The sequence below is a fragment of the Pan paniscus genome, chromosome 7, assembly GCF_029289425.2.
Source record: "Pan paniscus chromosome 7, NHGRI_mPanPan1-v2.0_pri, whole genome shotgun sequence".
Taxonomy (NCBI): Eukaryota; Metazoa; Chordata; class Mammalia; order Primates; family Hominidae; genus Pan; species Pan paniscus.
In genome coordinates this window covers 90559684-90584048 of record NC_073256.2, presented here as the reverse complement: position 1 = coordinate 90584048, position 24365 = coordinate 90559684, and the positions used below count along the sequence as shown (strand labels likewise).

Here is a 24365-nt window from a genome sequence, read left to right as displayed (position 1 = left end):
ATCTTTAACTTCTTGTGATTTAGATACACTTGAGTAGCCCTAGCATCAGAGCAAGGAAGATCTGTGTTCTATTGGCCTGGGACTTCCTCAGTTCTGGCGTTTTCCATATCATGGAGAAAGCAAATCTAGATTATTTTTGAAATAATTAGAAATATTCAAGACATTTCTTTTTCCTTATCTCACTCTCTGTGTGTATACCGAAACATCACATTGTGTATGTTAAATATATAAAATAAAAAATAAGTAATAAAAATTAAGGCATTTAACAACTTTAAAAGTAATTTACCATATGTAATCCTATCTTTATACTCATTCATATATTTAAAAGCTAAATATTGGGTATGTCAAAAAGATAAACTAAAAAGCTCATGCCTGAAAAATATCTTACAAGACCATCCTTTGTTAACTATTATAAGGAATTTAGATATGAAGAAAACGTGTTCACCGATGTCCATGCTTTTTGGTATTTCTATGCACAAATATTATATATTGGAGAAGGTAGTTACAGGGAAGGAGGGATAATTGCTTTCTCTCACTGTGTTTGCTTTTAGGAAACTAGGAGGGTTTCTACCTGTCTCCATGTACCTAAAGGAAGGTTCTGGAAAGTCTGACAGGTACTGTCAGACTCCCACATGGAGACAGGACTGACCTACCCTCTGATGCCCACTGCAGCGGAAGTCAGAGGGCCCCATGCTCTTTCTTGCCTCTCTGTCTCCAGGCAGAACTTGCATCTACTCAAGAAGGGGAAAGTCTGGCTTGAGTAGTGAGCTGTGAAATTTGGGAATTACATCATATCCTCTGGTAAAGCTGAGATCTACATTTACTTTCTCTGTCTTTCTCCATTGGTTACAATTCCCAGAGAAAGATGGGTAAGTGATTTATCCCCTTAGTCTCCACTTATTTCAATTTATTACTATGATGAGGTCTTTTAAGTTTGAAACTGACAAGCAATGATGACTTTATTTAATAACTGTCAGAACTATATGAAGAGAAGTTGATTAATGGGTACAAATATAGAGTTTGATAGAAAAAATAAGACCCAGTGCTTGATAGATAAGTAGACTATAGTTTACGATAATCTAGTGTATATTTCAAAGTAACTGGAAGAGAGTTATTCAAATGTTTCTAGCATAAAGAAAAGACACAAATTTAAAGTGATAGCTATCCCAATTACACTGATTTGATCTTTACAAATTATATGAATGTATTAAATTATCACATGTATCCTAAAATATTTCTATTATGTATCAATAAAAAATTTTTAAAATTAAAAAACAAAAAATATAGAAATTTTCAACAAAAAAAGTGGGATCCGTAAGTACTTATGATTAATTCTTTCCTATCGGGAAGCTCTAAGTTGTAATGAATGTTGCCATTGTAATTATGGGAAACATTTAACAACTGACGAAAGTTCAGAAAATGAGGATGTAAATTGTATAAACATTTGACTTAATTTATTAATTTCCAGATGCTTAATAGGCAATCTATCTGATAAATTTCTCTGAGTGTCTGTAGCATTTATTTAAAATGACTTTAATATAGTCTACAGATGTATCAATGGAAGAAAGAAGGGCACAGGTGTGTACTTATTTCTGTGAAATGCCTAGTAAATATGCAACAAATTGTTATCTATTCAGAAAAACTAAACACCTAATATATACGGAGCTCTTATTAAACCATATTTAACATTCTGACTTCCTAGTTCTTCTCCCTCTAAATAGATAAGGTATTTTCACAGATAATTTGCTTGTAAGGTATTTTCACAGATAATTTGCTTGTAAACACTTAAAATATTTCAACTTAAAAATGAGGAAAAATTAAGAATATTATGCGTAAATATGCACAAATATTTACAAGAGCCACTAGAAGTTATACATTATGATTAAATTAGATAAATCAGATACATTTTAATTCATAAAATTAAAATGGTTCATAATGGTATCAGAATATGCATAGGCTTGTAGGATGCCTTATTGCTTCCAAGCAGTTTTCTTCCATTCTTTTTTATTAAGAGCCATTCAGTTGGTCAGCTCATAAATTGGTTGATTTAGCTCTGGACTAAAATATTCACCATGAGCTATTGTGCTTATAAATAAAATTAGAGCGTTTGAGATAGACACAGTACCTTGCCTGTGAAGCACAAGAAGTTGAAACCACCAAACTAAGACATGACACATATCCAGAATTCACACTGAAGTCATTTAAATATCTAAAAGAGTAGTGATGCCAAAAGATAGAAGGAATATGAAAAGAATGTAGGATTCTCATCAAGTTCAGAGATGTTTAGAACTTGAGCTGAATACAAAATTGAGTAAAAAATGTTGCTGCATGGGCAAAGGTTGCGGACTTCCATAAGTAGACAGAAAAATTTGATGATACTGATCCAAACCAGATATGAGGCTGTCTTATCAACTGTCTTTCTAAGTTTTGGGATCCTCAACATAGTGGCAGCCAGGACCATAAAGCACACTGACATCTGAAGATGTTGTCTTAAATCCCAGCCACTATCTCTGGCTAGTAAGAAACGCCATAAGAAACGTAAGGCAACCCCCAAAATTACCTGGGACTCCACTCCTAAACTTGATTGAGTTGACTTTTTTTCCTCTTTAATTGGGTAAGATCCTTTAACTTCAAATATAAAAATTAAATGTAGAAATGTTTAAAAAGATAAAATTTAAGGTAAAAATCCAAATAGTGCCCTTTCTCACTTATAAGTGGGAGCTAAACATTGAGTGTACACACAGACACAAAGATGTAAAAAATAGACACTGGGGACTACTTGAGAGGGATGGGAGGGAGGTGGGAATAGTAGAAAAGCTACTGGGCATTATGCTCACTACCTGGGTGATGGGATCAATTATACCCCAAACCTCGCATCATGAAATATACCCAGGTAACAAACCTGCACGTATACTCCCTAAAATATGAAAGTTGACATTACTTTTTAAAAAGGTTAAAAAGAATGGGCTTTTAGGGTAAGGAATCTGATCTTATTTGATATTACTAATAAATGTAATGGTTACAAAAATGCCCTATTACAGTAACATGTTAGTCCTACATTTTCAATTTAAAATATATATGCATATAAATACTTGAATTTATGATTTCTTATCATTTTCAATGATAAGAAAATCTGTTAATTTTTTTCAAGCTGTTTTGCAAAATTTAGGTGAAATGAATCGCTACATTTCTTAGAATTATATAACTTATTTAACTATATGGAAAGTATTATTATCAATAAATCAATTGAAATACTAAACAAGAAAATCAAATCTATTAAACCTATACATGCAGTTTAAGAAATTTAATTTGCAAGTGGTAACAACCATTAAATAAATGTGATTGTCAAAACTTGCTATGCTTATGGAAAGAACAAAAATTTATAAAGTTAAAATTTTAAGGAAAAAAGAATATTAATTATGAAAATTAAAGTGAACTTTGAGAAGTCTATTCTACACATGGAAACCATTTTCAAATACACAAAATGCTAAAAATAAAAATATCAGACTCTGAATTTTGGGGGACAGAAATAAAGTTATTTTCATAGATGCCATGTCAATGGCATTGGAGACTGTGGCATGTCCTTTTGGACATTTATTTTTTCTTGGACGTTTATGTGTCATTTCACATACATAATATAAAAAGCAAAAGCATCTTACATAGACAAGTTTTTATTTTTAAAATAATTTAGCTAGGGCTATTTGATCTTTTTCTTAGATTGAGAAAAGAGTGCTAGCCTATAGAAGTGAAAAAAAAAGCCATTAAAAAATTAAGTGATGCCAAAATTATTTTCCTTTAGGGCAGTCAAAGGCTTAAAAACACTTCATAGTCATGATTGTGGTTCTGTTTTAAAATTAGCAGATTTATCCTTATTAGATAGAAATGCTTGTGAAATGGCCAATAACGGAAACTGACAGCTGAATATACAAGAACTTGTGTTAAACCAGACAGGAGGGCAGCACTGAGCCTTGTTAGGCCGGGGAAGGGGAGGGTGGGGCACAGGAAGAGAAAGGGCTTTCATAGGAGAATTTGAGAGTGGTGATTAGATTAATTAGATGATATTAAAATAGTTCTCTGTAAGAGTAGAAGGAGAGGATTAAAGAAACTTGATTTAAAAAGCATTCCCTTCAACCTCAAAAATAACTACAAAATATGACACTATATTATGTATATCAAAAAATATAAAGGTGAGATCCAAAGGATTTTTGTAATGTTTGAAGAAAGATAATGCTTTCCTTAAATAAGATGAGTATTATCTTTCATGTAAATTTATTTATCTATAAAGAGATGGTGTAAGGTGCACTATTTTTAGGGGCTCTGAACTGAATCATTGCCAGCAACATAAATATCTTAAAAGCACACAGATATTTGTAAAAATCCTCTCTTGAACCCTTTTCCTATTCCAACTGCTATGCCATTCTTCTCCTTTCCTTTACAACAAAATTCCTTGAGAGAGTTGTCTTCACTGGGAATTTCCAGTTCTGCTTTCCCCATTCTCTCTTGAGCCCACGCCAGGCAGATTTTCCACCCCATCCTCACTCCACCCAAGCAGCTGTCTTCAAGGTCATCAAAGGTCATCTCCTGGTCATCACCTTCCTTGGTCTATCAGCAGCTTTTGGCATGCCTGACCACTTACTCTTTCTGAGCACACTTCCATCCCTTGGTTTCATGACCCTACACTTGCATGTTTTTCTCTGGCTGCTTCTTCTCTATCCCTTTGCTGATTCCTCCTTATCTCCACAACTTCTGTGTGCTGGAAAGTTCCCAGGGCTCAGCCCAAGTCCCTTCTCTTTTTTTTTCCATCCTTGTTTCATTTATATTCACTGCCCAGGTAAACTCATCCAGTCCCACGGATCGAAGCACCAATTATATGCTGTTGGTATTATTCCAAATTGTATTTCTAGACCTCTCAGTTGAATTTCAGACTAATTTATTCAACTACCTACTTTTCCAAAATTGAGCTCCAAATATTCACAACCTTACCCCCATTCCTCCAAATCAACTACTCCTGCAGTCTTCCTGGTATCCGTGAATGACAATGCCCTTTCTCTAGTCCAGGAATCAGCTAACTATGGTGGACAGGTCACATCACCTCCACTGCCTGTGACATGTTGTCTATGGTGTTTTCCTGCTACAGAGGCAGAATTGAGTAGTTGCAACATAAACCATAAGACCTGCAAAGCTGAACATATTTACTATCAGGCCCTTTACAGAAAAAGTTTACTGATTGCTGTTCTTTATTGCTCAGGCCAAAAATCTAGTCATCTACTCTATTTTTTATAGTCTATATCTGCTCAGTGAGCAAATCTCACTGACCCTACCTTCAAAATACTGTATCTCTAGACTATAACCACTGATCACCACCACCAAAGTTACCACCTTGGTCAAAGCCATCATCATTTGTTATCTGGATTATTGAAAGAGACACTAAGAGTGTGCTCAATACAGCCTTAATAGATAAATTAATGAAGGAATACATGAAAGAAAAATAGAATTTTGAGAAAGAGTATTTAAATAGCTTGTTGATTAAAAAAGTCAAGGAATAAAATTTCCAGTGCTCTAAGTCTATGCATCATTAAATGTGCACTGTGAAACCATATTTTGGTTAAGTGCTTTGAAAACAACAAATTTGCTTCTTTTGAAGTTTTCTTAGTCAATAAAGCACATTCCCAAGTAAGGTTCATTCCCTGTTGTGGATATCTATAGCTCACCCATAGTGCTCACATGTTTTCTAGAAGTAGGTGCTGAATGAATAGTCAAGTGAAATTATGTGATAATATGGAAATTATCCCCAGAATAATTTTTGCTTTAACCTATTAATTCTTTCAGTATATAGACAGATAAGTAGATACTTCAACCATATAATATTTTTCTCAACTTGGTTTGGAATCCTGAACCATGATCTTAAAGCACATTTTAGGGTTTTCACCAGGGAAATAACTCTAGAATCTCCCAGGGAACTTTTGAGAAGGCAGATGTCTAGCTCAATCCTGAATCTATCAAATCAAAAATTCAAGGTTGGAGACCTTGAATGTGTACTTGCAAAGTGGTTCTATGTTCACGGAAACTCTAAATGGCTTTATTGGTTGAAATACCTAATGTAACACGTGAGAATTGTATGAAACTTTCTGAAAATCCAAAATTTTTAAAAAGATAAAAAAAATTCTAAAGTAAGATTTGAAGAGATGGGGGTAAGGTTGTGAATATCTGGAGCTCAATTTTGGAAAAGTAGGTAGGTGAATAAATTAGTCTAAAATTCAACTGAGAGGCCTATAAATATAATTTGAAACATCATCTGCTGATGTTTCATATAAATGGTATTTCAATCCATAAGACTGGATGAGTTTACTGCAGCAGTGAATATAAATGAAACAAAGATGAAAAAAATGAATCCCTTTCCATTATAACAACATCGTCTGCATTTGCAACACACATTTATGTGACCTACAAGCAGCTTAGTTCATGAGAATGTGAATCATCAGGAGAATGTACCCACTGACTCTGCCAAGTTAACTCCACAGAAGTAGAGCAATTGGAGAGTAATTTGTCACATAAATTCTAGGCATCTCATGGTCAGAAGAACACACACATGTTGTAACCCAACCAGAAAGTGCAACCAGTGATGGGAACTCCTTGCTCAGGGCCGCACAGCTTCCAGGTCCCAAGATGATCTCACTGTCACTGTTCATGTGTGCATATGTGGAGTAAAAGGCAGGTGGGGAGTGCCTTGACTTTCCATTTCCTTAATGATAAACTTCTTATCTTTTCCAGGATCTTCAGAAATCAAATGTATTTGTGTAGCCTCCCCTGACAGCTTATGCTGGCATCATCTGGATGGGAAGGATTGTGTGTGTAGATGTTTAACACAAAGGGTCTTGAGGCTAAGAAGGGGTTTGGTGACTAGATCCACTGAGTCAAGGATCTATGACATATAGGTTTTCTTCCCTCTTAATATCCATTCTGAGACTGGATGCTCTAGCCTGTGAGTTTTTCTGTATGATTTCCAAGGGTATAAATAACACAAAGAGAAAGATTTGATTCCACATGAAGAAATTCTTTCTAACATTCAGCAACATCCTCAGACGAAATGCATGTAGGGAAATTCTCTATCCAGAGGGCTCAGGAACAGGAGAGATGAACACAGGAAGAGGAACAGGTACTTTACATTGCCATTTAAAGCAGTGCTCCCCAGTGTTTTTGGCACCAGGAACGTTTTGTGGGAGAAAATTCTTCCAGGGAGGAATGTGGGGAGGGATGATTTTGAGATGAAACTGTTCCATCTCAGATCATCAGGCTTTAGAGCATTAGATTCTCATAAGGAGTGCACAACCTAGATCCTTCTCATGCACAGTTCACAGTAGGGTTCACACTCCTGTGAAAATCTAATCCTGCTACTGATCTGACAGGAGGCGGAGCTCAGGCAGCAATGCTCGCTCATCTGCTGCACAGCCCAGTTCCTAACAGGCCACAGATGGGCACTGGTCTGCAGCCTGGGAATTGGGGAGACCCCTGATTTAAAGCATGGGCTTGTTGTCAGATAGAATTGTGTTCTTAACATTTTTATTTACTTGCTCTATGACCTTGGGGAAGTTACTTACACTCTCCAAACTTAAGATTCTCTATCTCCAAATGAGGAAAATTATCTCATCTTTCAAGGCTTGAGAGGGTTAGATGAGATAGTGACTGAAGTGTATTTAGCACAGCTCTAGCAGGGCAAAGGTGTATTTAATGGTGGCTATTATTATTGTTGGAGATTTGGGAATGGTGGTAGAGTCAGACACCGAAAATGAAAAGCAGTGAGGTGCACTTTTGATCACACTATCTGGCAGCCTGAAGTTTAAGAGACATCAAGAATTAATCTCAACTAACCAGGCAATCAGGTAAAGTGAAAATGGATAAACCCTGAAGCAGCTAGATAATCAGAAACAGAATTATAAGGAGATTCTAAGGAGCTTGCTTACAGGCAAAAGAAGCTGAAAATTAGAGAACATTTTAGATGTTTTAAAACATATTAATTCATCTCTGTAGATCCCTCTTTAATACATGTTTTAGCTTTAAATTTTAAGACCACTTGTTGATAGAGTCTAACAATCATCCCACTTTCCAGGGAACTATAGTACCCACCAGCTATCATTTAATATTAAAATTATAAGCCAGGAAGAGATTTCTACATGTGTTTGTTTTCACCAACTCTGGTATATTTTAATAACTAATTTTTAGATTGTTGAACTCTCCTGTGATACTCCTGCAAACCTCATATCTTGCCATTGCCCACTTGGTCAGAAGGATTCAAATGCCTTCCCGCCTACCTACGGCCTGCTGAAAACATGATCTCTCTGGAATGCAGAGAGATAGATTTGGTAGAATGTTCATATTTAACTAAATTATTAAAAGTGAATTTGATGCACTTTTTACTAGAAAACATTATTGTGTCCTTGAGTAACATTTTTGGACTACTTCAGTTTGGAGTATGTGGTGTGAAATTTTAAGAGATTTTATGAGAAGTTTAGTCTTGTTGGGCAACGTGTTGGGCATTCTTCCATATTTATGTTAAGAAAAATGCTTGGTACCTGATTTCAGATACTATGGATAACATAGACTGGAAGAATTCAAATCCTATCCCTCCAAGCCTCAGTCTAGGTTGCATTTTATGCCAAACATCTTTCTTGACCATTTTAAACTGTTAGTTTATATCTTCTGTGCCCACTTCATACTATTCTTCAGAAATTCTTATAGACAAGCAAATACCTCAAGTTCACAGCTATTTAATGGTAAATGGTTTTCATAAATACTAAATTTACGACACCATTAAAAAAACAGAGGGGGGTATTTTCTTGCATATTTTTTGAGTAGATTCCCAGGTATAAAATAATGCATCTATGCTGTCTCCACTACACTACCCAACCTCTATGATGCAAAGTGGTTCATTTTGACTACCGAAGGATATACCCGTCCAAAATTCTTTGTAGTAGGAGAATGTTCCTTCCCCCACACTAGCTACTTTTTTCAACCTCCAGAGGTGCGTGTCCTGGGTGATAAACCTGCAGCCACTAATGGCTTCCAGAATTCTGCTCTTTATTTTGTGTTCTCTAACTCAGAGAAACTTAATTGTCCTTGTCAAAAACGGAGGCATCCTCCTTGGCTGCCTCATAATATAAATCTTTATTCTACTTCATCATGTAAACCACTTACTCCTATGGATTTGTACCTTACATATTTCACGGTTCTAATTTATGGTTTTTTTATATCCTTATTGCCTTAAACGTAGCTGAGGATACCTAGACTATCCTAACAGCCTCTTGACTGCATCTTTTCTTCACTTCGTTGATTATATAACTTCCCTGCTTGAAACCTTCAATGATTACCCTGGATCTTAAAATGAAATTCGAACAAATGTCTGGGTGCCTTCCTCAACTTCATCAAACATCACTCTTTCTTCTCTACACTAATCCAAGCCTCAATGAGTTTTTATCCATGTCTCGAGTGTACTACATACCCTCTCAGAACATCCTCCTATACCCACTACAGATCCCTCTTTCCTTAACTCACGCCTGTATAACTTTATTTATTTTGTATATTTTCTATTTAAAATCATTCCTTCTGGAAGCCTTCCCTACCTTCTTACCCCCACTCCACATCTGAGCTAGGTCTTCCCACAGGATTCCAAAGAACCCTGTATCTATCCTAGTTCAGCATTTAGCACACTGCCTTGCACCTGACTTGTCTGTTCACAGTACTTCCTACCAAAGAGAGTCCCTTTGCTCCCCACTGACTCCCTCAGCACACAGTGCCAGGCACACGAGTAAAAATTATGGAGTGAGTGCTTGAACATTGTACAACTCTTGCCCCCCAGAGCACCACAGTCACACACTAACCAGAAAAAGTTAAAGGACCTCATTTGATTATTCCACAAATAGTTACTGAGTAGTCACTGCATATTCTCTGTGGAGCAGACATGATGCTAGGCTCTATAAATATTCAACAGAAACACAATAAAATTATTTTTCTACAATGTTGCATTTGGTCAAATATCATTTTCCACCAAAAAAACTGTGTCCAATACTCGGAAGTACAGTCACCACCTATGTGGCCTACCTGTGATTCACAGCTTTTCTGCCTGCCACCTGATGCTGAGGTTTCAAATCACATCCTGTTACTGCTTTTATGTTTGCATTTTTCAGAACCTATATTGAAAATGGTGACAAACAAAATGTTCTTACCTTTGGCTGGCTTCCTGTGGGGAGAGCAGAACAAAAGGCAAGAACCTTTAAGGTTACTACCTTCTTCAGGCGTATCAAAGTGATAATAAGCAACGCGCATCTTGGAAGAAAATTCCTACAAAATGTGCCCAGTCTCTTTCTGAAGCCAAGACATTGAAAAGATTTTACATCCAGGAGAGCAGGAATGTAGAGTTCTGAATGTGCTGGAGAAAACGCCTCCTGCCAGCAATTGTTCTCAGTACACTGCCTTCTGGCAGAGGCCCTCAGGAGGCCTTCTAGTGGTCACGAAAGCATGCATTGGAGAGGTTTACATTATACACATTAAAATTCTCATGTTTATAGCAAGAAAATTGAGTTATCCTTCCCAAATGAGAGGAAATGCGCCTTGTGGGACAGTATATGGCTTTGTTAAAAAAAAGATATATACATGTATATACAAAGATAGATACTACAAGTGTTTAATCAACTACTGAAGAAAGAAAAACAAAAAGTAGTTTACCTTTTCCACATTCTCTTCCACATGAAGCCCAAACAAACAAAATCAGCATTTTTGTTTATTCCCAAGTCATAAATTATCATCCTAGGCAAATAGTTCATGGGCTCTTTTCAAGCATGGATTAATCTGTTCTCCATTCATTCATTTAAGTCATGCTTTCTGTAACTTTACTACCTGCTGTGATTTGGTATCCAATATTTTTCTTTTTTCCAAAAACGATAGGAAACCTTATATCTGTAGCTCTGCAAATAATATTTGCAGGTATCAAACAAATAAAAGAGATACTGTATTATCAATATAGTTATTTTGGCTTCTTAAAATTACATTACACATTTTTTTTTTCAGTTTTAAGGTGATCAGTTCATTTCCTTCATTATATTCACATTGTCCCTCATCTGCCTTTCCACCACTCCATACCATCTGTGAAGGCTGCCGTCTCACCCATGACACTTCAGGGAGTTCTCCTGCCTGCCACTTTATGTTGGAGCAGCTGTGCAGTTCTTCCTTATCTTTGCCTGAAGGATTGGCATTGCTTACTCAGGAGTTACCACCTCTCTGGTCACTTTCACTGCCAATATCAGCTCCATCAACTGCCAGGATCGTCTTTCTAAAACGCATCCCTAATCCTTCTCTAAAATCTTCACAGTCTTCCTAATTGCCTTTGGAGTAAGGAATCCTCAACCTTTTCTCAAACTCTTCAAAAATACAGCTCAAGTGTCATGGTTTTTCTCTGCTGGAGATTTTGTTCATGCATTGCTTTGCCTTCTGTAACAGCCAACCTTGACCCTTCCTGGGCATCTATTTCACATGCTCCTCCTCCAAGGAGCCTTTCATGATCTGCCAACTAGAGATTATCGCTCCCTTCTTCAACTCCTCCATGGTATTTTTCTGTACCTCTTTTATTACATCAATCTTATACAGCAGTGTATTATACTGAATTATATCCTTAGTGGAATTTTTTTCCATTTGTTTTGTTTTTACTGCATTGTTTAGACTTTAAAGACAAAAATGTTTGTTTTCTTTGGATCTCTTTCTCTCATGGAGGGACCTCAAAGTTTACCAAATTAATTTATTCAATTGACTTAAATTCAGAGAAGATCCTACAAATTTTACTCTATGTGTGGGTCTTGCAATTTTATTCTTTTGGAGATAATTCTTATTCTAAGAAACTAGTGTGGTTTGTGGTTTAGAGTCATGGTTTAAGCTACCCTCAGGAAGAATAAAAAACAGCTGGTGTGCAAGAAGCTCTGGAAATTAGTCAATAAACTAATTGTAGAACAGAAGCCAAGAGTAAAAAAGTTTTACTTGCAAATTTTAAGTTCTATCTATATGGTTTTTTTTTAGAATTTAAGAAAAACTTTTTAATTCAGGTGTGGAATCAAATATCATTATAAATGATGACAAAAACTCTGTTAAGACATTTATAATATCAAAATTAATGCTAATTATAAACACATAACAATTCACAAGGATTTCATCTAAATTCAACAAATAATGGTTGATCACTTTCTATACACAAGAAATTGCCCAAGAAAACAGAGATACAAAAATGAATAAATAGACACAACACCCAGAAAGCTCAAAATTAAAAAGTTTGCAAGAAATGCACAAAGTAACTGTAAATCACTTCATGAGAGCAAGACATGATAAGAGTAGACAAGAAGGGCTACCCCAGCTCAAAACTAGGATAAATCATCTGTGGTCATGGATATTAGAAGCATTCTGGCATCAAAAGCTTGAAGGATAGTATTATAAACAAACTAAGGAAGAGACTTTAGAGGGAAGGAAAATGGAGTGGTAAAAGGCTCAGAGAGTTGTAGGTAAAAGGAATTACAAACTAGGTTGATGCAATTAGAAGCCCTGAGCCAAAGACCATCTTCTGTTAAGTTCCCTTGGGTGATATCACTCACTGAGGAGAAGTTGAACACACAGCTGGTGATCACAGCACATATATCTGTGAGGTATCAAGTGAGGGGTGTCCTAAGTTTCTGAGGTACATAGAACAGGTTAGGAATTCTATCTTTCACATGCTCACAATCCAAATCAATGTTGAACAAGTTTAACTAAAGGTAATAGTATCAAACTAAGATCTGCATTTTCCATCTAGCCTAGAGAATTCAAGTCACTTGTAGTCCCTGCTTCAATCTCCAAGCCACCTACTATACTTACTTCCCTCCAAGTCCCTCTGGGTCTTCATGACAGATTTAGATGAACTCTTTCCAGTGACCAGTTTACTCAAAGAGTCCTTCTAACTTATGATTTCACTCAATTGAGCACATTTTTCTAACTGAACTGATGGATATTCTCCCACCTCCAGGCCTTTGTCTAGACTCCTCACTCTTCCTTCACCTTTGAGAGTGGCTCACTCCCTTGCCTGCCTCCAGGCTCTTTCAGTGACTCTTCCTTGAACACTTCTTAAAAATCAAACCCTTACCACAAGCCACTTTGTTTTTCTTCATAACCTTATCATCTTACATCCTATGTAACTTATTTATTTACCTGGCTTATTGTCTGATTCCCCACCCAGGGAGCCAAAGATGTCTATTTTATTCATGAATGTATCCCCAATTATGTAGCCTAACATATAGTCAATGCTCAACAAATATTAAATATTTAATAAATATTAAATTAGCAAATACAGGTGTGAATGAAGTGTATGCACAGTATTTACATGAGTATTTGAAACAAGCCCTATTTTACTTTCTAGCACTTACTGTTCTCATTACTTTTACTGAATTAAGGAGCATTTACAAAGCACCTACTATGTAATCAGCATTGGAGCTAGTTCTTACAAAATAAATGATATATAGTGGTTCTGATATTCAAAAAAATAATAAGAATGGAATAATAAATAGAGCATGGATATTATAGGACTTCAGCTGGCATTTTAAAGAAGGAAAGAAAGACAACTGGACATCTTCAGGGGTCCTGCCATGGGGCATTTCCTCAATGCAGCAAATGAGAAGATGCTCCCCAATAGAAGCATGGGCTTTGAAATTACACAGACCTAAATTCTAATTCCAGCAGTGCCATTCATTATCCTTACCACTTTGGCCTACTCGTTGACATCTCTGGGTCTCAGTGATTTCATTTGTAAAATGAAGATCACAATGTTAACCTCACACGGAGAATGTGAGCTATCAAATGAGATCGTCTATGGAAACAATTAGTCAAGTCCTTGGCATACGGAAGCAATTAAATAAATGCATGTGGAATGAATTAATTCTTGATAAGTAAGGGAAAATAGAGCTAGAAAAAATGTGGCTTTTTTCAACCTACTTATACTGTGTTTACCTAACTATGCCTTTCCTCGTGGTGAACGCTCTGACCTCAATAGGATAAAAATAGTGAATTGCATTCTTTGATTGGTTATTATATGTATTGTTATTCTCATTTTACAGATAAATGAATTGGGTCTTAGACACATTAAATAACTTGTGCAAGGCCACAAAGTAAGCAGCAGAGTTAGGATTTGAACCCAGATGAGCTCGCCTTCAAAGCTGGCTCAGCAGTCTTGGTTCTCACTTTAGAGTCATGTGATTGCTACAAATTCTCTAAACTCATAGTTGGGATATTATGCTTTTCTGAGCTTGCATGGTATCTTAGGCATATTTATTTCATCATTTTAGTAATTTTAAAAATGTATTTGCTCATCTAATTTTTACATATTTACATTGCCTTCTAAAAACATCTCTTCTGTATGGGTAACTTTTTGTCTTTAGATCTTGAATGAGTTTTCACTGGGCACCTTTCACAAGAAGTTCAAAGAAACCCATCAAAACTAATGTTTGTTGAACATCTAGTTAGCGACAGGCTCTGGTCTGATTACTCGTCAACTCATACATTTCTCACAACAATGCTGTGTGGCAGATACCACCTTTATCTTCATATTAGAGATGATGAAAATGAAACAGTGTGGTAATGAGTTCATTCAGCATATACTTCAGGACTAGGATTCAAACCCAAGCATTTAGATTATATAGCCCATATTCTTAATCATGAGACTATACTGCTCCTCACACACCAGGACTGATTACATCTTCTCTGTCTTTATAAATTCTAGGAAAATGCATTTTCACAGAGTCTAAATTGTACTTCTATGAACTGTGACTCTGTTACATCATTTAGCAAGTCTTTAGTTTTCCTGTGACATTGGCATCTGCAACTAGCCAAACTTTTTAATATAACTTATTTATATAAAACAAGTGAATCTAGAATATTATAAAAATCCCAAATTTTAATTCAGCACATATAAAACTGTTAGTGGTACCCCCTCCCCTCACCCCAATTTGGAAATACCATATTGATGGTCTTCATTGCCTTAAACAGGCTCCAAGCTGTGCTCTTGTAAGACGCTGGACTTTAAATCATAACCTTGCATAAATTCAAAACCAAATAAAAATTTTAACAAGACTTTTTCCTTTCAATACTAACTTTTTTTTTTACTTTCTAAGTAAAATGATTTAAACATTGTCTGTTTTTAAGAAAGAGCAAAAAATGTGTTCACGGCAAGTTGGAACAGTGTGCAAATGCACTGGCTTCACTGTTATCTGGACAGCAAAGCATTAAATCACAAGGAGAAAAAAGTCAGCATGTTCTCTTAGAATACAAATAGGTTAGCGTCAGTAAGAACTTTGTCCAAAAAAGGGAAAAGACACCTACCCAGAGAATAAATCATGCATATGAAACCTATAATTTTAAGAAGTATTTTCAAGAAATGATGTAGCTGATAAATATGACTGTGAGATAAAGAAAGCACAGAAAAAGTTCATGTGACTTTTTTTAAAGTGGATCTTCCAAATGTGATCAGTCAACATACCCCACTTTTTATCTATGATTCTTACATAAGATACAATTCACCAGTAGCTATGGAACTCACAGAAGAAAGTCTACATAGATTCTCTCTCTCTATCTGTCTGTCTCTGTCTCTCTGGACCTCTCTGTCTCTCTGATTCTGTGATGCAACAGTACTCAACATTATTAGGCACATAAGAACCTTAGGTTAAAATATGTAAAAAGTCCATATACCCGGACATATAAACACTCGTGGTCGTTTGAGATTCTGCTAATGTACAATATAAAGCATTCTCACTCAGAACTTAAAAAAAAAAAAAAAAGAATTCTTCTTACCATATATTCCATATTTGCTGCCGGTGGGAACACTTTGCCCCGAACTTGATTATGATAATCAAGAATGGCGATCATGTCATTCTGCGAAATGTAGCGCTTCCGCCTGGCTTTGGGGATATCCGCTGAATCTAATTGTGCTTTCAGAGCTGCTTCAATATCAGTGAAATTATTGGTTGGCGGGGATGAGTCAGTGGAATTGAGTAGGACGACGGTACTTGCTTCACAGAGAAGGGAGAACAGGAGTGCACTGCTGACGGCAGAGATTGCTATCATTTTGAGGGGTGGAGAAGAAGAGGCCACCGAGTTTACTTTGCTTTAAAGCAGAAAGGTAGAGTTAGGGTCTATGAAAAAAAATAGGGCCAGAGGGTATGAATTTACAAAGTCATCATTTGGGAGCATTGCTTGATTTGACTTTCTTCAAAAATCCAAACAAATGTTGAACTCAAGCCTAGGAGATAACCTACAGTAGAATCTTTATTCATTTTTTAGTGTCATGAGGCAGACCCCTAAGAGGAACTTTGTATAGCAGAGAAAAATAAACAGCATGACCACTAACCCTAAAATGAATGTGAACCATTTGCCCCAAATGTCTGAACCACAAAATATATTACTGCATATTTTCAGTGGGAAATTTTCAGCAATTGAAATTCACCTTGAGAGTGAAGAAAAAATGAATCACAGGTAACAACAGAGAATGTGCTGATAATGTCTGCCAGACATATAGACACACCAAGTGATAGAACACATACAAAAAAGTCATAGTAATCCAATCTCATTTCTTTAAAAAAATGTGAGCTACTTTAAAATCAATGCATGCAATATAAACTTGTTGAGCTAAATAGCTTACCTCTGCACAATGCCAAAATGAATATATTGTTCTTCCAAAAATTTAAGGTTCTTTGCTATGTGGTAGCATGAACTCTTGTAAGAGGAGTGTGTCTTTTTACAAACTCTCTGAGAGCAAAGCTCTGCAAGGTTTGAATGCTGCTGGCTAGAGGAGCAGCTAACAGCTTTTATATGTCACAGTTTGCAACGTCCAGAAAGGGCAGTCTTTCTAAGGGTCTCTCTTAGCCAAAATCAAAGGGGAGGGGTTTGGGGTAGAAAAAAACAGTGATTGGGTGGCAACCTTTTTATGTGGGTGGTGAGGAAATTGAGTCACACCCACAGCTTACAAAGTACAAGCCATAAAAGACAAACCCCTTTTTCTCTGGGCTTCCACCTTTTCTGTGAGTAATTTCTCTCATTTTATGCTTTCTAGTTCCTGGTTCCCATACAAAAAAGAAGAAACAAAGACAAAAAAAAAGACTGTGGGTTCATGAAAAAACAGACGGTTGAGTAACAAGCAGTACATTTTTTTAAGACAGTAAATGACATGGGAGCTAAAAAGAACAAGCTGATATTAAATCAAGAGATCAGCTAACATAGTTAATCTGGGTGGCCACAAATATGATTCGAGAGGGATGCCAGGCAAATCGGTAGTAACCAAACTATAGCATATGATATTAGGATAATAGATGCTCAAGTGGCTGTGTTCTCTGCTTCCATGTGGCTGCATTCCTGTGCTTTATATATTTCTTCTTCTCTCTCTTATTTTACCTTCTCTCCCTTTTTTCTTTCTCTACAGAGTGAGGTCAGAAATTACTTGCTTTTTACCTGCCTTGTATAAAATGTGAATAGAGAAGCTCATGGCAAATGACAGCAGCCAAGATAACATCTGTTTCAGGTTTAGAGCATATAGTTGAAATTTTAAGCAGAGAATAGCTCAGCCTCTCAGGAAACGTATTAGAGGGCATAACACAGAGGCCATGAAGAATTTTAACAGCAGCAGCAGCTGCCAACAATTAGAAGTGCCTTGTTAGGAGGATGTCACAGGGGCAAAGTCTATGTCAGGCAAAGCAAGAAGAAGAATGTGAACATTGGTGCTCTATAATGAAAGGACCCTCCCCAAAATGCGTCATGATCTCATTAACAAAATGTGGACCACTTACAGTCAGTAGCAATAGGAATCCTGGAAAACACATGCTCTTCAGTTTAGAAACTTACTTAACTTACACTGATTTTTTCCAGCTTGCTAATGTGATTGTCTCCCACATGTTTCAGCAGAAGAAATACTATGTGAATTTACAGTCATCAGAAATGATGGTCATGTGGCACACTGGACAGGCAGCCAAGTTTCCTAGGATATATTCCCAGTTGGATCACGAGTAGTATGTGTGGTCAAATGCATACTGTTTAACTCTTCATTGGTGCACCTAAAAATGGGAGAGAAAAGATTCACGTTCTATGGTGAGACAGACATCATCAAGTTCTTTAAGAGGGTAGTGAGGTGTACCAGAGGTTTCACTAAAATTCAAACTACAGTGATGAGATACAGACTTTATAATAATATATACCAAAGTCCAGGTTTTGACACATTTTGATGACTATTCAACTCCTAACTAAAGTGAGATCATTTTAGGAGAGCCATAGCTGAAATATTGAGAGCATTAAACAAGGAATTAATACTAAACTTGAAAAGGCATAAACAGATAATATAAACTCAGGAGGTGAGCAAGGATATTATGAAACATTGGAGCAACTAGAGGAAATTCACATGGTTGTTCACAGCTGCAGATCTTAACAAGTGGAGCTGTCCAACTAGGGTTGCACCACTTCGGAAAGTATTCATGGCACCTTCAATGAATCTCAAATATGCTATATTAAGGATTCCTGAATTAAATCAGAGGTTAGATGAGAAACTCTCTGTAGGCCATCCAGCTCTAAGATCTGTGGACTTTTTGAGAAATTAGTGGCAGCACACATTAGCCTTTACTCTCTACATATCTCACACAGTTTCCGAGCTATCTGAGGAACAAAAGGACTTTTAATACCTGAACAGCAGACATGAGCCTTTCATTCTCCAGGGTGACTGAGTTCTTGCTTAGAACCTCATAAGAATCGAAAGTTATATTTAAGACTACACCCTTTGTCATATACACAAAGAGGTATTGTCCACCTCTTGGGGTTTGACTTGAAAGATTTCCATAGGGATAAAAATGTGATGCTTGACAAACTTGTCTAAACCAAAAATGGATTTCCTCTAAGTGCAGGAAGTGGCTGGATGGAGGAGGAGGAGAAGGAATTTCTGAGATGCATCTAAACAGGAGATCACCTCTGAGTCCAATTACATAAGGGCAGAGCTGATAGTTGCTTAATCCGGAGACCCTGAGGCATGTCAATGATTTCAAATGTCTTTCAGCACACATGGATTATATTGTGGAATTTCAGACTATTAAGGAAACCCACAAGGCTATGGAATCATAAAAGAAAAGACCTGTGGGAGGAGAGTTAAGAATTCTACTTCCAAGCAGACATTATTGCCAGAAGAAGTATTTGAAATGCTTTGGAGGTAATTGTAATTTTAAAATACTTGCAAAATTAAGAGGCATACATCCAAGTTGTCAGTAAGAGGACTGCTAATGAACAACTAACAATGAGGTGGTTTTTTTTATGAGGACTCTTCTTGAAAAAGACCATTGACATGTTTTGAAACCTTTAGGTCCTGCTTGCCAACAGAGACAGAAATGGAATGTAGTTATATTACTGAGAAGAAATGCATACACATTTGGCAGCATCTTGAAACCTGTGAGAAAATGGTTGTTATTTTAAAATGGAAATCAGATGTAAGCATTCCAGAATGGTACACCTGCTTAAGCAAAGCTACTTCGATGTGTGTGTGTGTGTGTGTGTGTGTATGTATGTATGTGTGTATGTGTCACATATGCATTTGACTTTAGTCTAATTCTTTTCTAATTGAAATATGTTCTGTGGACTAGTACCCTTGAGATCACCTGGAAGCTTGTTAGAAATGCAGAATTTCAGGTCCAGCCAAGACCCACTAAATCAGAATCTTCATTTTATCAGGAATCTTGGATGATTCATATGCACATTAAGGTTTGAGAAGTACTATCTAAATCACTATGCTTTCAGAGACACAGAGACAATCTACTGCACACATGCCTGAATCAGCTATTGGAAAAGGCGATCTATCTAATAACATGGAGAGAACTAAAGACAATAGAGGTATGCCCAAGTGTCTTTGAAGTGGAGAACACAAGTCAACCTCTATTTTATATGAAAAAAAAAAAACGGGCTGGGCATGGTGGCTCACTCCTGTAATCCAAATACTTTGGGAGGCTGAGGCTGGCGGATCACCTGAGGTCAGGAGTTCAAGACCAGCCTGACCAACATGGTGAAACGCCGTCTCTACTAAAAATACAAAAATTAGCCAGGTATGGTGGCAGCGCCTGTAGTCCCAGCTACTCAGGAGGAGGAGAATTGCTTGAACTTGGAAGGTGGAGTTTGCAATAAGCCAAGATCACACCACTGCACTCCAGCCTGGGTGACAGAGGGAGACTCAGTCTCAAAAAAAAAAAAAAAAAAAAAAAAAAAACGGGAAAAGAACACTCAGCATCTTACAAAGAAGTTATTTAGCAGTGGTGAGAACCTTTGCAAGATTACTATGTAAAGCATATTTTTAATTTAATACATATTAATTCATCACAAGATTGCTGAAACAACAAAATGCACTATATGTGAAAGGGCTCATGAACTGTGATGTGGCATATAAATAAAAAGCTATTATTTTATTCTGTCTCCCTAAGACAGAGGCCCAAATCATCCTTTGTTCCTCACTCTCTCACCTTGTTTCATACAATCAATAACTCTGGAAAACATGTGTATTTTTAATCTCTGACCTGTTTTGCCAGTCTACCCTTTTTATCATCATCATTGTTATTGTGACTGCTTAAAAGTTAATGCCATTATCTTTTTCTAGAATTAGAAGAATCACCTTCTAGCTGATATTTCTTACTCTAGTGACTCTCCTCCTATCCATTATTCACACTGCTTTCAGCTCCCTTCCTATAAAAGAAACTGAATCATTTAACTCATCTACATATAACTCTCTACTGGCTCTCCATTGTCCACAGGGCCAAGTTCAACGGCCTTGACCTGCCTTACAAGAGCCTCGACTATTAACACACAAAGCATATTTTCAAATTTGAGTGCTCTGTGTAATTCACATTGTATATTTTAGGATATAAATATATATCATTACATATTTACATATTATATCTAGTATACATTCATATAATAAATATATAATTATAAAATGCCAAAATACTGTATTACCAAAATATTTGAGAAATTTTATAAAATATATATGTATTACAATCTATTCCTATGCATGCAGCTTAAATGGGGCTGGAGGATTAACTTCCAGGGTGGCTCATCCACACGACTGGCAACTGAGTGCTTCTGGCAGGAGGCCAGCATACATGGACCCCACCACATAGACCTCTCCATTGAGCTGTCTGATCGTCCTCACTGCATTGAAGCTGGCTTCCTCCAGGGTGAATGATCCAAGCGGGAGCAAGATAGAAGATACAATGTGTTGTATGGCCTACCTGTAGAAGTAACACACCAGCATTTTCACAACATCATATTGTTAACATGGGTCACTCGAACCTATTCAATGTGAGAGAGGACTACACAAAGCCATGAACCAGTAATTGAGAATTATTGAGGGTCATCTTGAAGGCTGGCTACAACAGGGAAATTTTGGAAAATAGCTGAAACAGAACTACAATTAAACCCAGCAATCCCATTACTGGATATACACCCAAAGGAAAAAAAAACATTCTACAGAAAAGACACATGCACTCATATGTTCATTGCAGCACTACTACAATAACAAAGATATGGAATCAACCTAGATGCCCAACAATGGTGGATTGGATAAAGAAAATGTGGTCTATATACTCCATGAAATACTACCCAGGCATAAGAAGAATGAAATCATGTCCTTTACAGCAACATGGGTGCAGCTGCAGGTCATTATCCTAAGCCAATTAACACAGGAACAGAAGACCAAATACCACATGTTCTCACTTATAAGTGGGAACTAAGCACTGAGTTCACAGGAACATGAAGACAGGAATAATAGACACTGGAGTCTACGGAGGAAGAAAGAGAGCCATGGATTGAAAAATTACCTATTGGGTACATGCTCACTACCTGGGTGATGGGATCATCCATACCCCAAACCTCAACATCACTTAATAGACCCATGTAAAAAACCCTCACATGTACCCCCAAATCTAAATAAAATTTGAAAGTATTTTTAATGAAAATAGCTATCTAAAAAAGTAAAGAAATATCTATATTACTTGGAAATATGGAGTTAACTACCAATAAGAAATTTTTTAAAAAGGTAAAAGTGGTTGCTTCCTGAAAGCAGAAATATAGATGGGAGTGAGCAACATGGGATTATTGTATTTTTTATTTTAACTTTATAGAACTATTTGACTTTGAAAATTATATGCATTTGCAACTTTAACATAAAAGGTAATTACTAATTAATATAAATTAATTTGGTAAACAGTGCAGATTAAAGTATGTTCAATGAACTACTAAACACATAACAAAACTTGAGATGTAGATAAAACTGAAACCACATTTGAGTTTGCCTGGTATCTCTCTCATTGGGTTTGGTTATGTTACAGAAGTTTCTAACTGGCTGGAGCTTTAATCTTAATTCAGTCGCCTTACTCTGAAAATAACCCTTCAATGTTTTAAATGATCCTTGTCTAACTTTCTTGTTCTACTGAGTTTGAGACTATCCTTTTATCTTCCAGTTCAATGAAGGAAATGAGGCCCTGAATTAGCATGTATATGGCTGTTCCTCAGTACAGTAGCATGGCCCCAGATAAAGAGGGGGTAACCTTCACACTTCAGTTTTCTAATCAATACTTAAAATGCACACATCTTTTTCTCTCTGTTTGCTAGGTATCCTTCAGAAAGCCTGGGCAATAAACCGAAGGCTCCTAAAAAGAGCAAAGTGTCTGGTGAGTCAAGCAGAATCTCAAAGCTGAACTAAATTTGATGAATCTGGACTTTGCCAGCCCTGAAGAAGAATAAGCATGAAGGAACTCTTCAAGTAGCTAGTGCATTTGTGTTGCTGTCAGCAAAATAGCCAGTTGGAGAGCTATGCTGTTCTCCACTAAAAGAATTGTAGAACCATTGGGCTTTAATAGATTTGAAAGACTGTATAATTGAATTTATAATCATCTGGCTTAGAAAATATGCAAAATCACATTCATAGTGAGTAGATGAGTTATGGTATCCGTGGACAATTCTGATAGGAAATATTGGTTATATCTGGTGAAACCCATGATAAACCAAAGGCACGTTAAGGGCAGATGGTTGGAGTTGGGGTATGAGTGTTGGTCATACGGTGGAGGGGAAAAGACTAGGATGTTAGGATCATGCAGAAATTATGTGGTTGCCCTACAGAAATGATAAGCCATAAAGTTCTACTCTGGCCAGTGTTTTAAGTCGATGCTAGAAAAGAAAAACAATAGTGACACAGGGGTTGGTTATTTGTTTTCCACAGGCCAAGAATATGTCAAAATAAAGCCCAATAGGATGTATATTCAGTGGTCAAGTAGACTGAGAGATGTTAACGCACTTATTCATGGCATCATTTCAGATTTTGCCTATAGTAGGCATTCAAAAGATGTTTGTTAAATTTTATAAATAAACAAAAGCTATATCAGCATGGCCTTTTTCTAATCCAAAACCTGGGCACACAGCCAGGATAAACTTAGGCTGTCCAAAAGCCATGTGCGCTCTCGCCAGAATCATCAATCCTCTCCAGTCATTTCACTATGAAGAAGGCCTGGATGAACTTAATGGGAAAGTCCCATTAGCTGCCACTCTTGGATTGCATATCTACGTAACCTTCAGATTTCATGTCCCTGATATATTTGTGTTCTTGCTAGTCCTGATTTTAAATTATTGCTTTTCCTTTTAATATTGTTCTGATTTATTTTTATATGTTACTCAATATTCTTTAATGACAGCAAATAATGATAAAAATAATAGCTGCCATGGCCTATTGAGGCTTCCTATGACAGAAACTCTTCTAAGATAAAATTTCATCCTCATGACAACTCATAACCTTTGAGAAAGTTTCCATAGATTTCTATTTTACTATTAAAAATACTGTGGTTTAGTGAGATTATGCAATTTACTCAAATTCACAAAGATAGGAAATGCTTCAGCTGGGATGCAAACCTCTATCTAAGAGAAAAACCCGATTTCCTCGTTGCTATATATACCATTAATTTGGAGCAAAGCAGAATCACTTAAAAATCCTTTTAAGTGATGATTAAATAAATCATCAATTGTTAAACAATGATTAGATTCCTAATTATTTTCAGTCATTTGTTTACCACTAAATATAACAACAATAGTAGTAATAATAATAATGATAACCCATCTGCCTGTGTTCTTAAGTGTCTTATATATTAGTTGTGGAAATAAGACATATATGATGAACTGTTAAAAACTATAGAAGAGAATTTATACCTAAATATGTTCATGTATTAAGTAGTACAAGAAAGTCATCTGGAAATTTTAAAATGAAAGGAAATCTGCAAATATTAAGTCAACTGGGCATTTCTTTTCAGGAAATG

General features: G+C 36.4%; 1 protein-coding gene across 2 annotated transcripts in view; it reads right to left on the bottom strand.

Moving 5' to 3' along the window:
* PI15 (peptidase inhibitor 15) overlaps positions 1-24365 on the bottom strand; it is a 242207-nt gene that overhangs the window by 13665 nt on the left and 204177 nt on the right. The window contains exons 5-6 of one of the 2 annotated variants that reach the window (XM_055116666.2): positions 16694-18098; positions 15847-16159 (exon numbers count right to left, since the gene is read on the bottom strand). In XM_055116666.2, coding sequence (XP_054972641.1) covers positions 15847-16119 — 273 coding nt within the window. In that variant the 5' untranslated portion in view covers positions 16120-16159; positions 16694-18098. The other variant, XM_034966253.2, reaches the window with a different exon arrangement.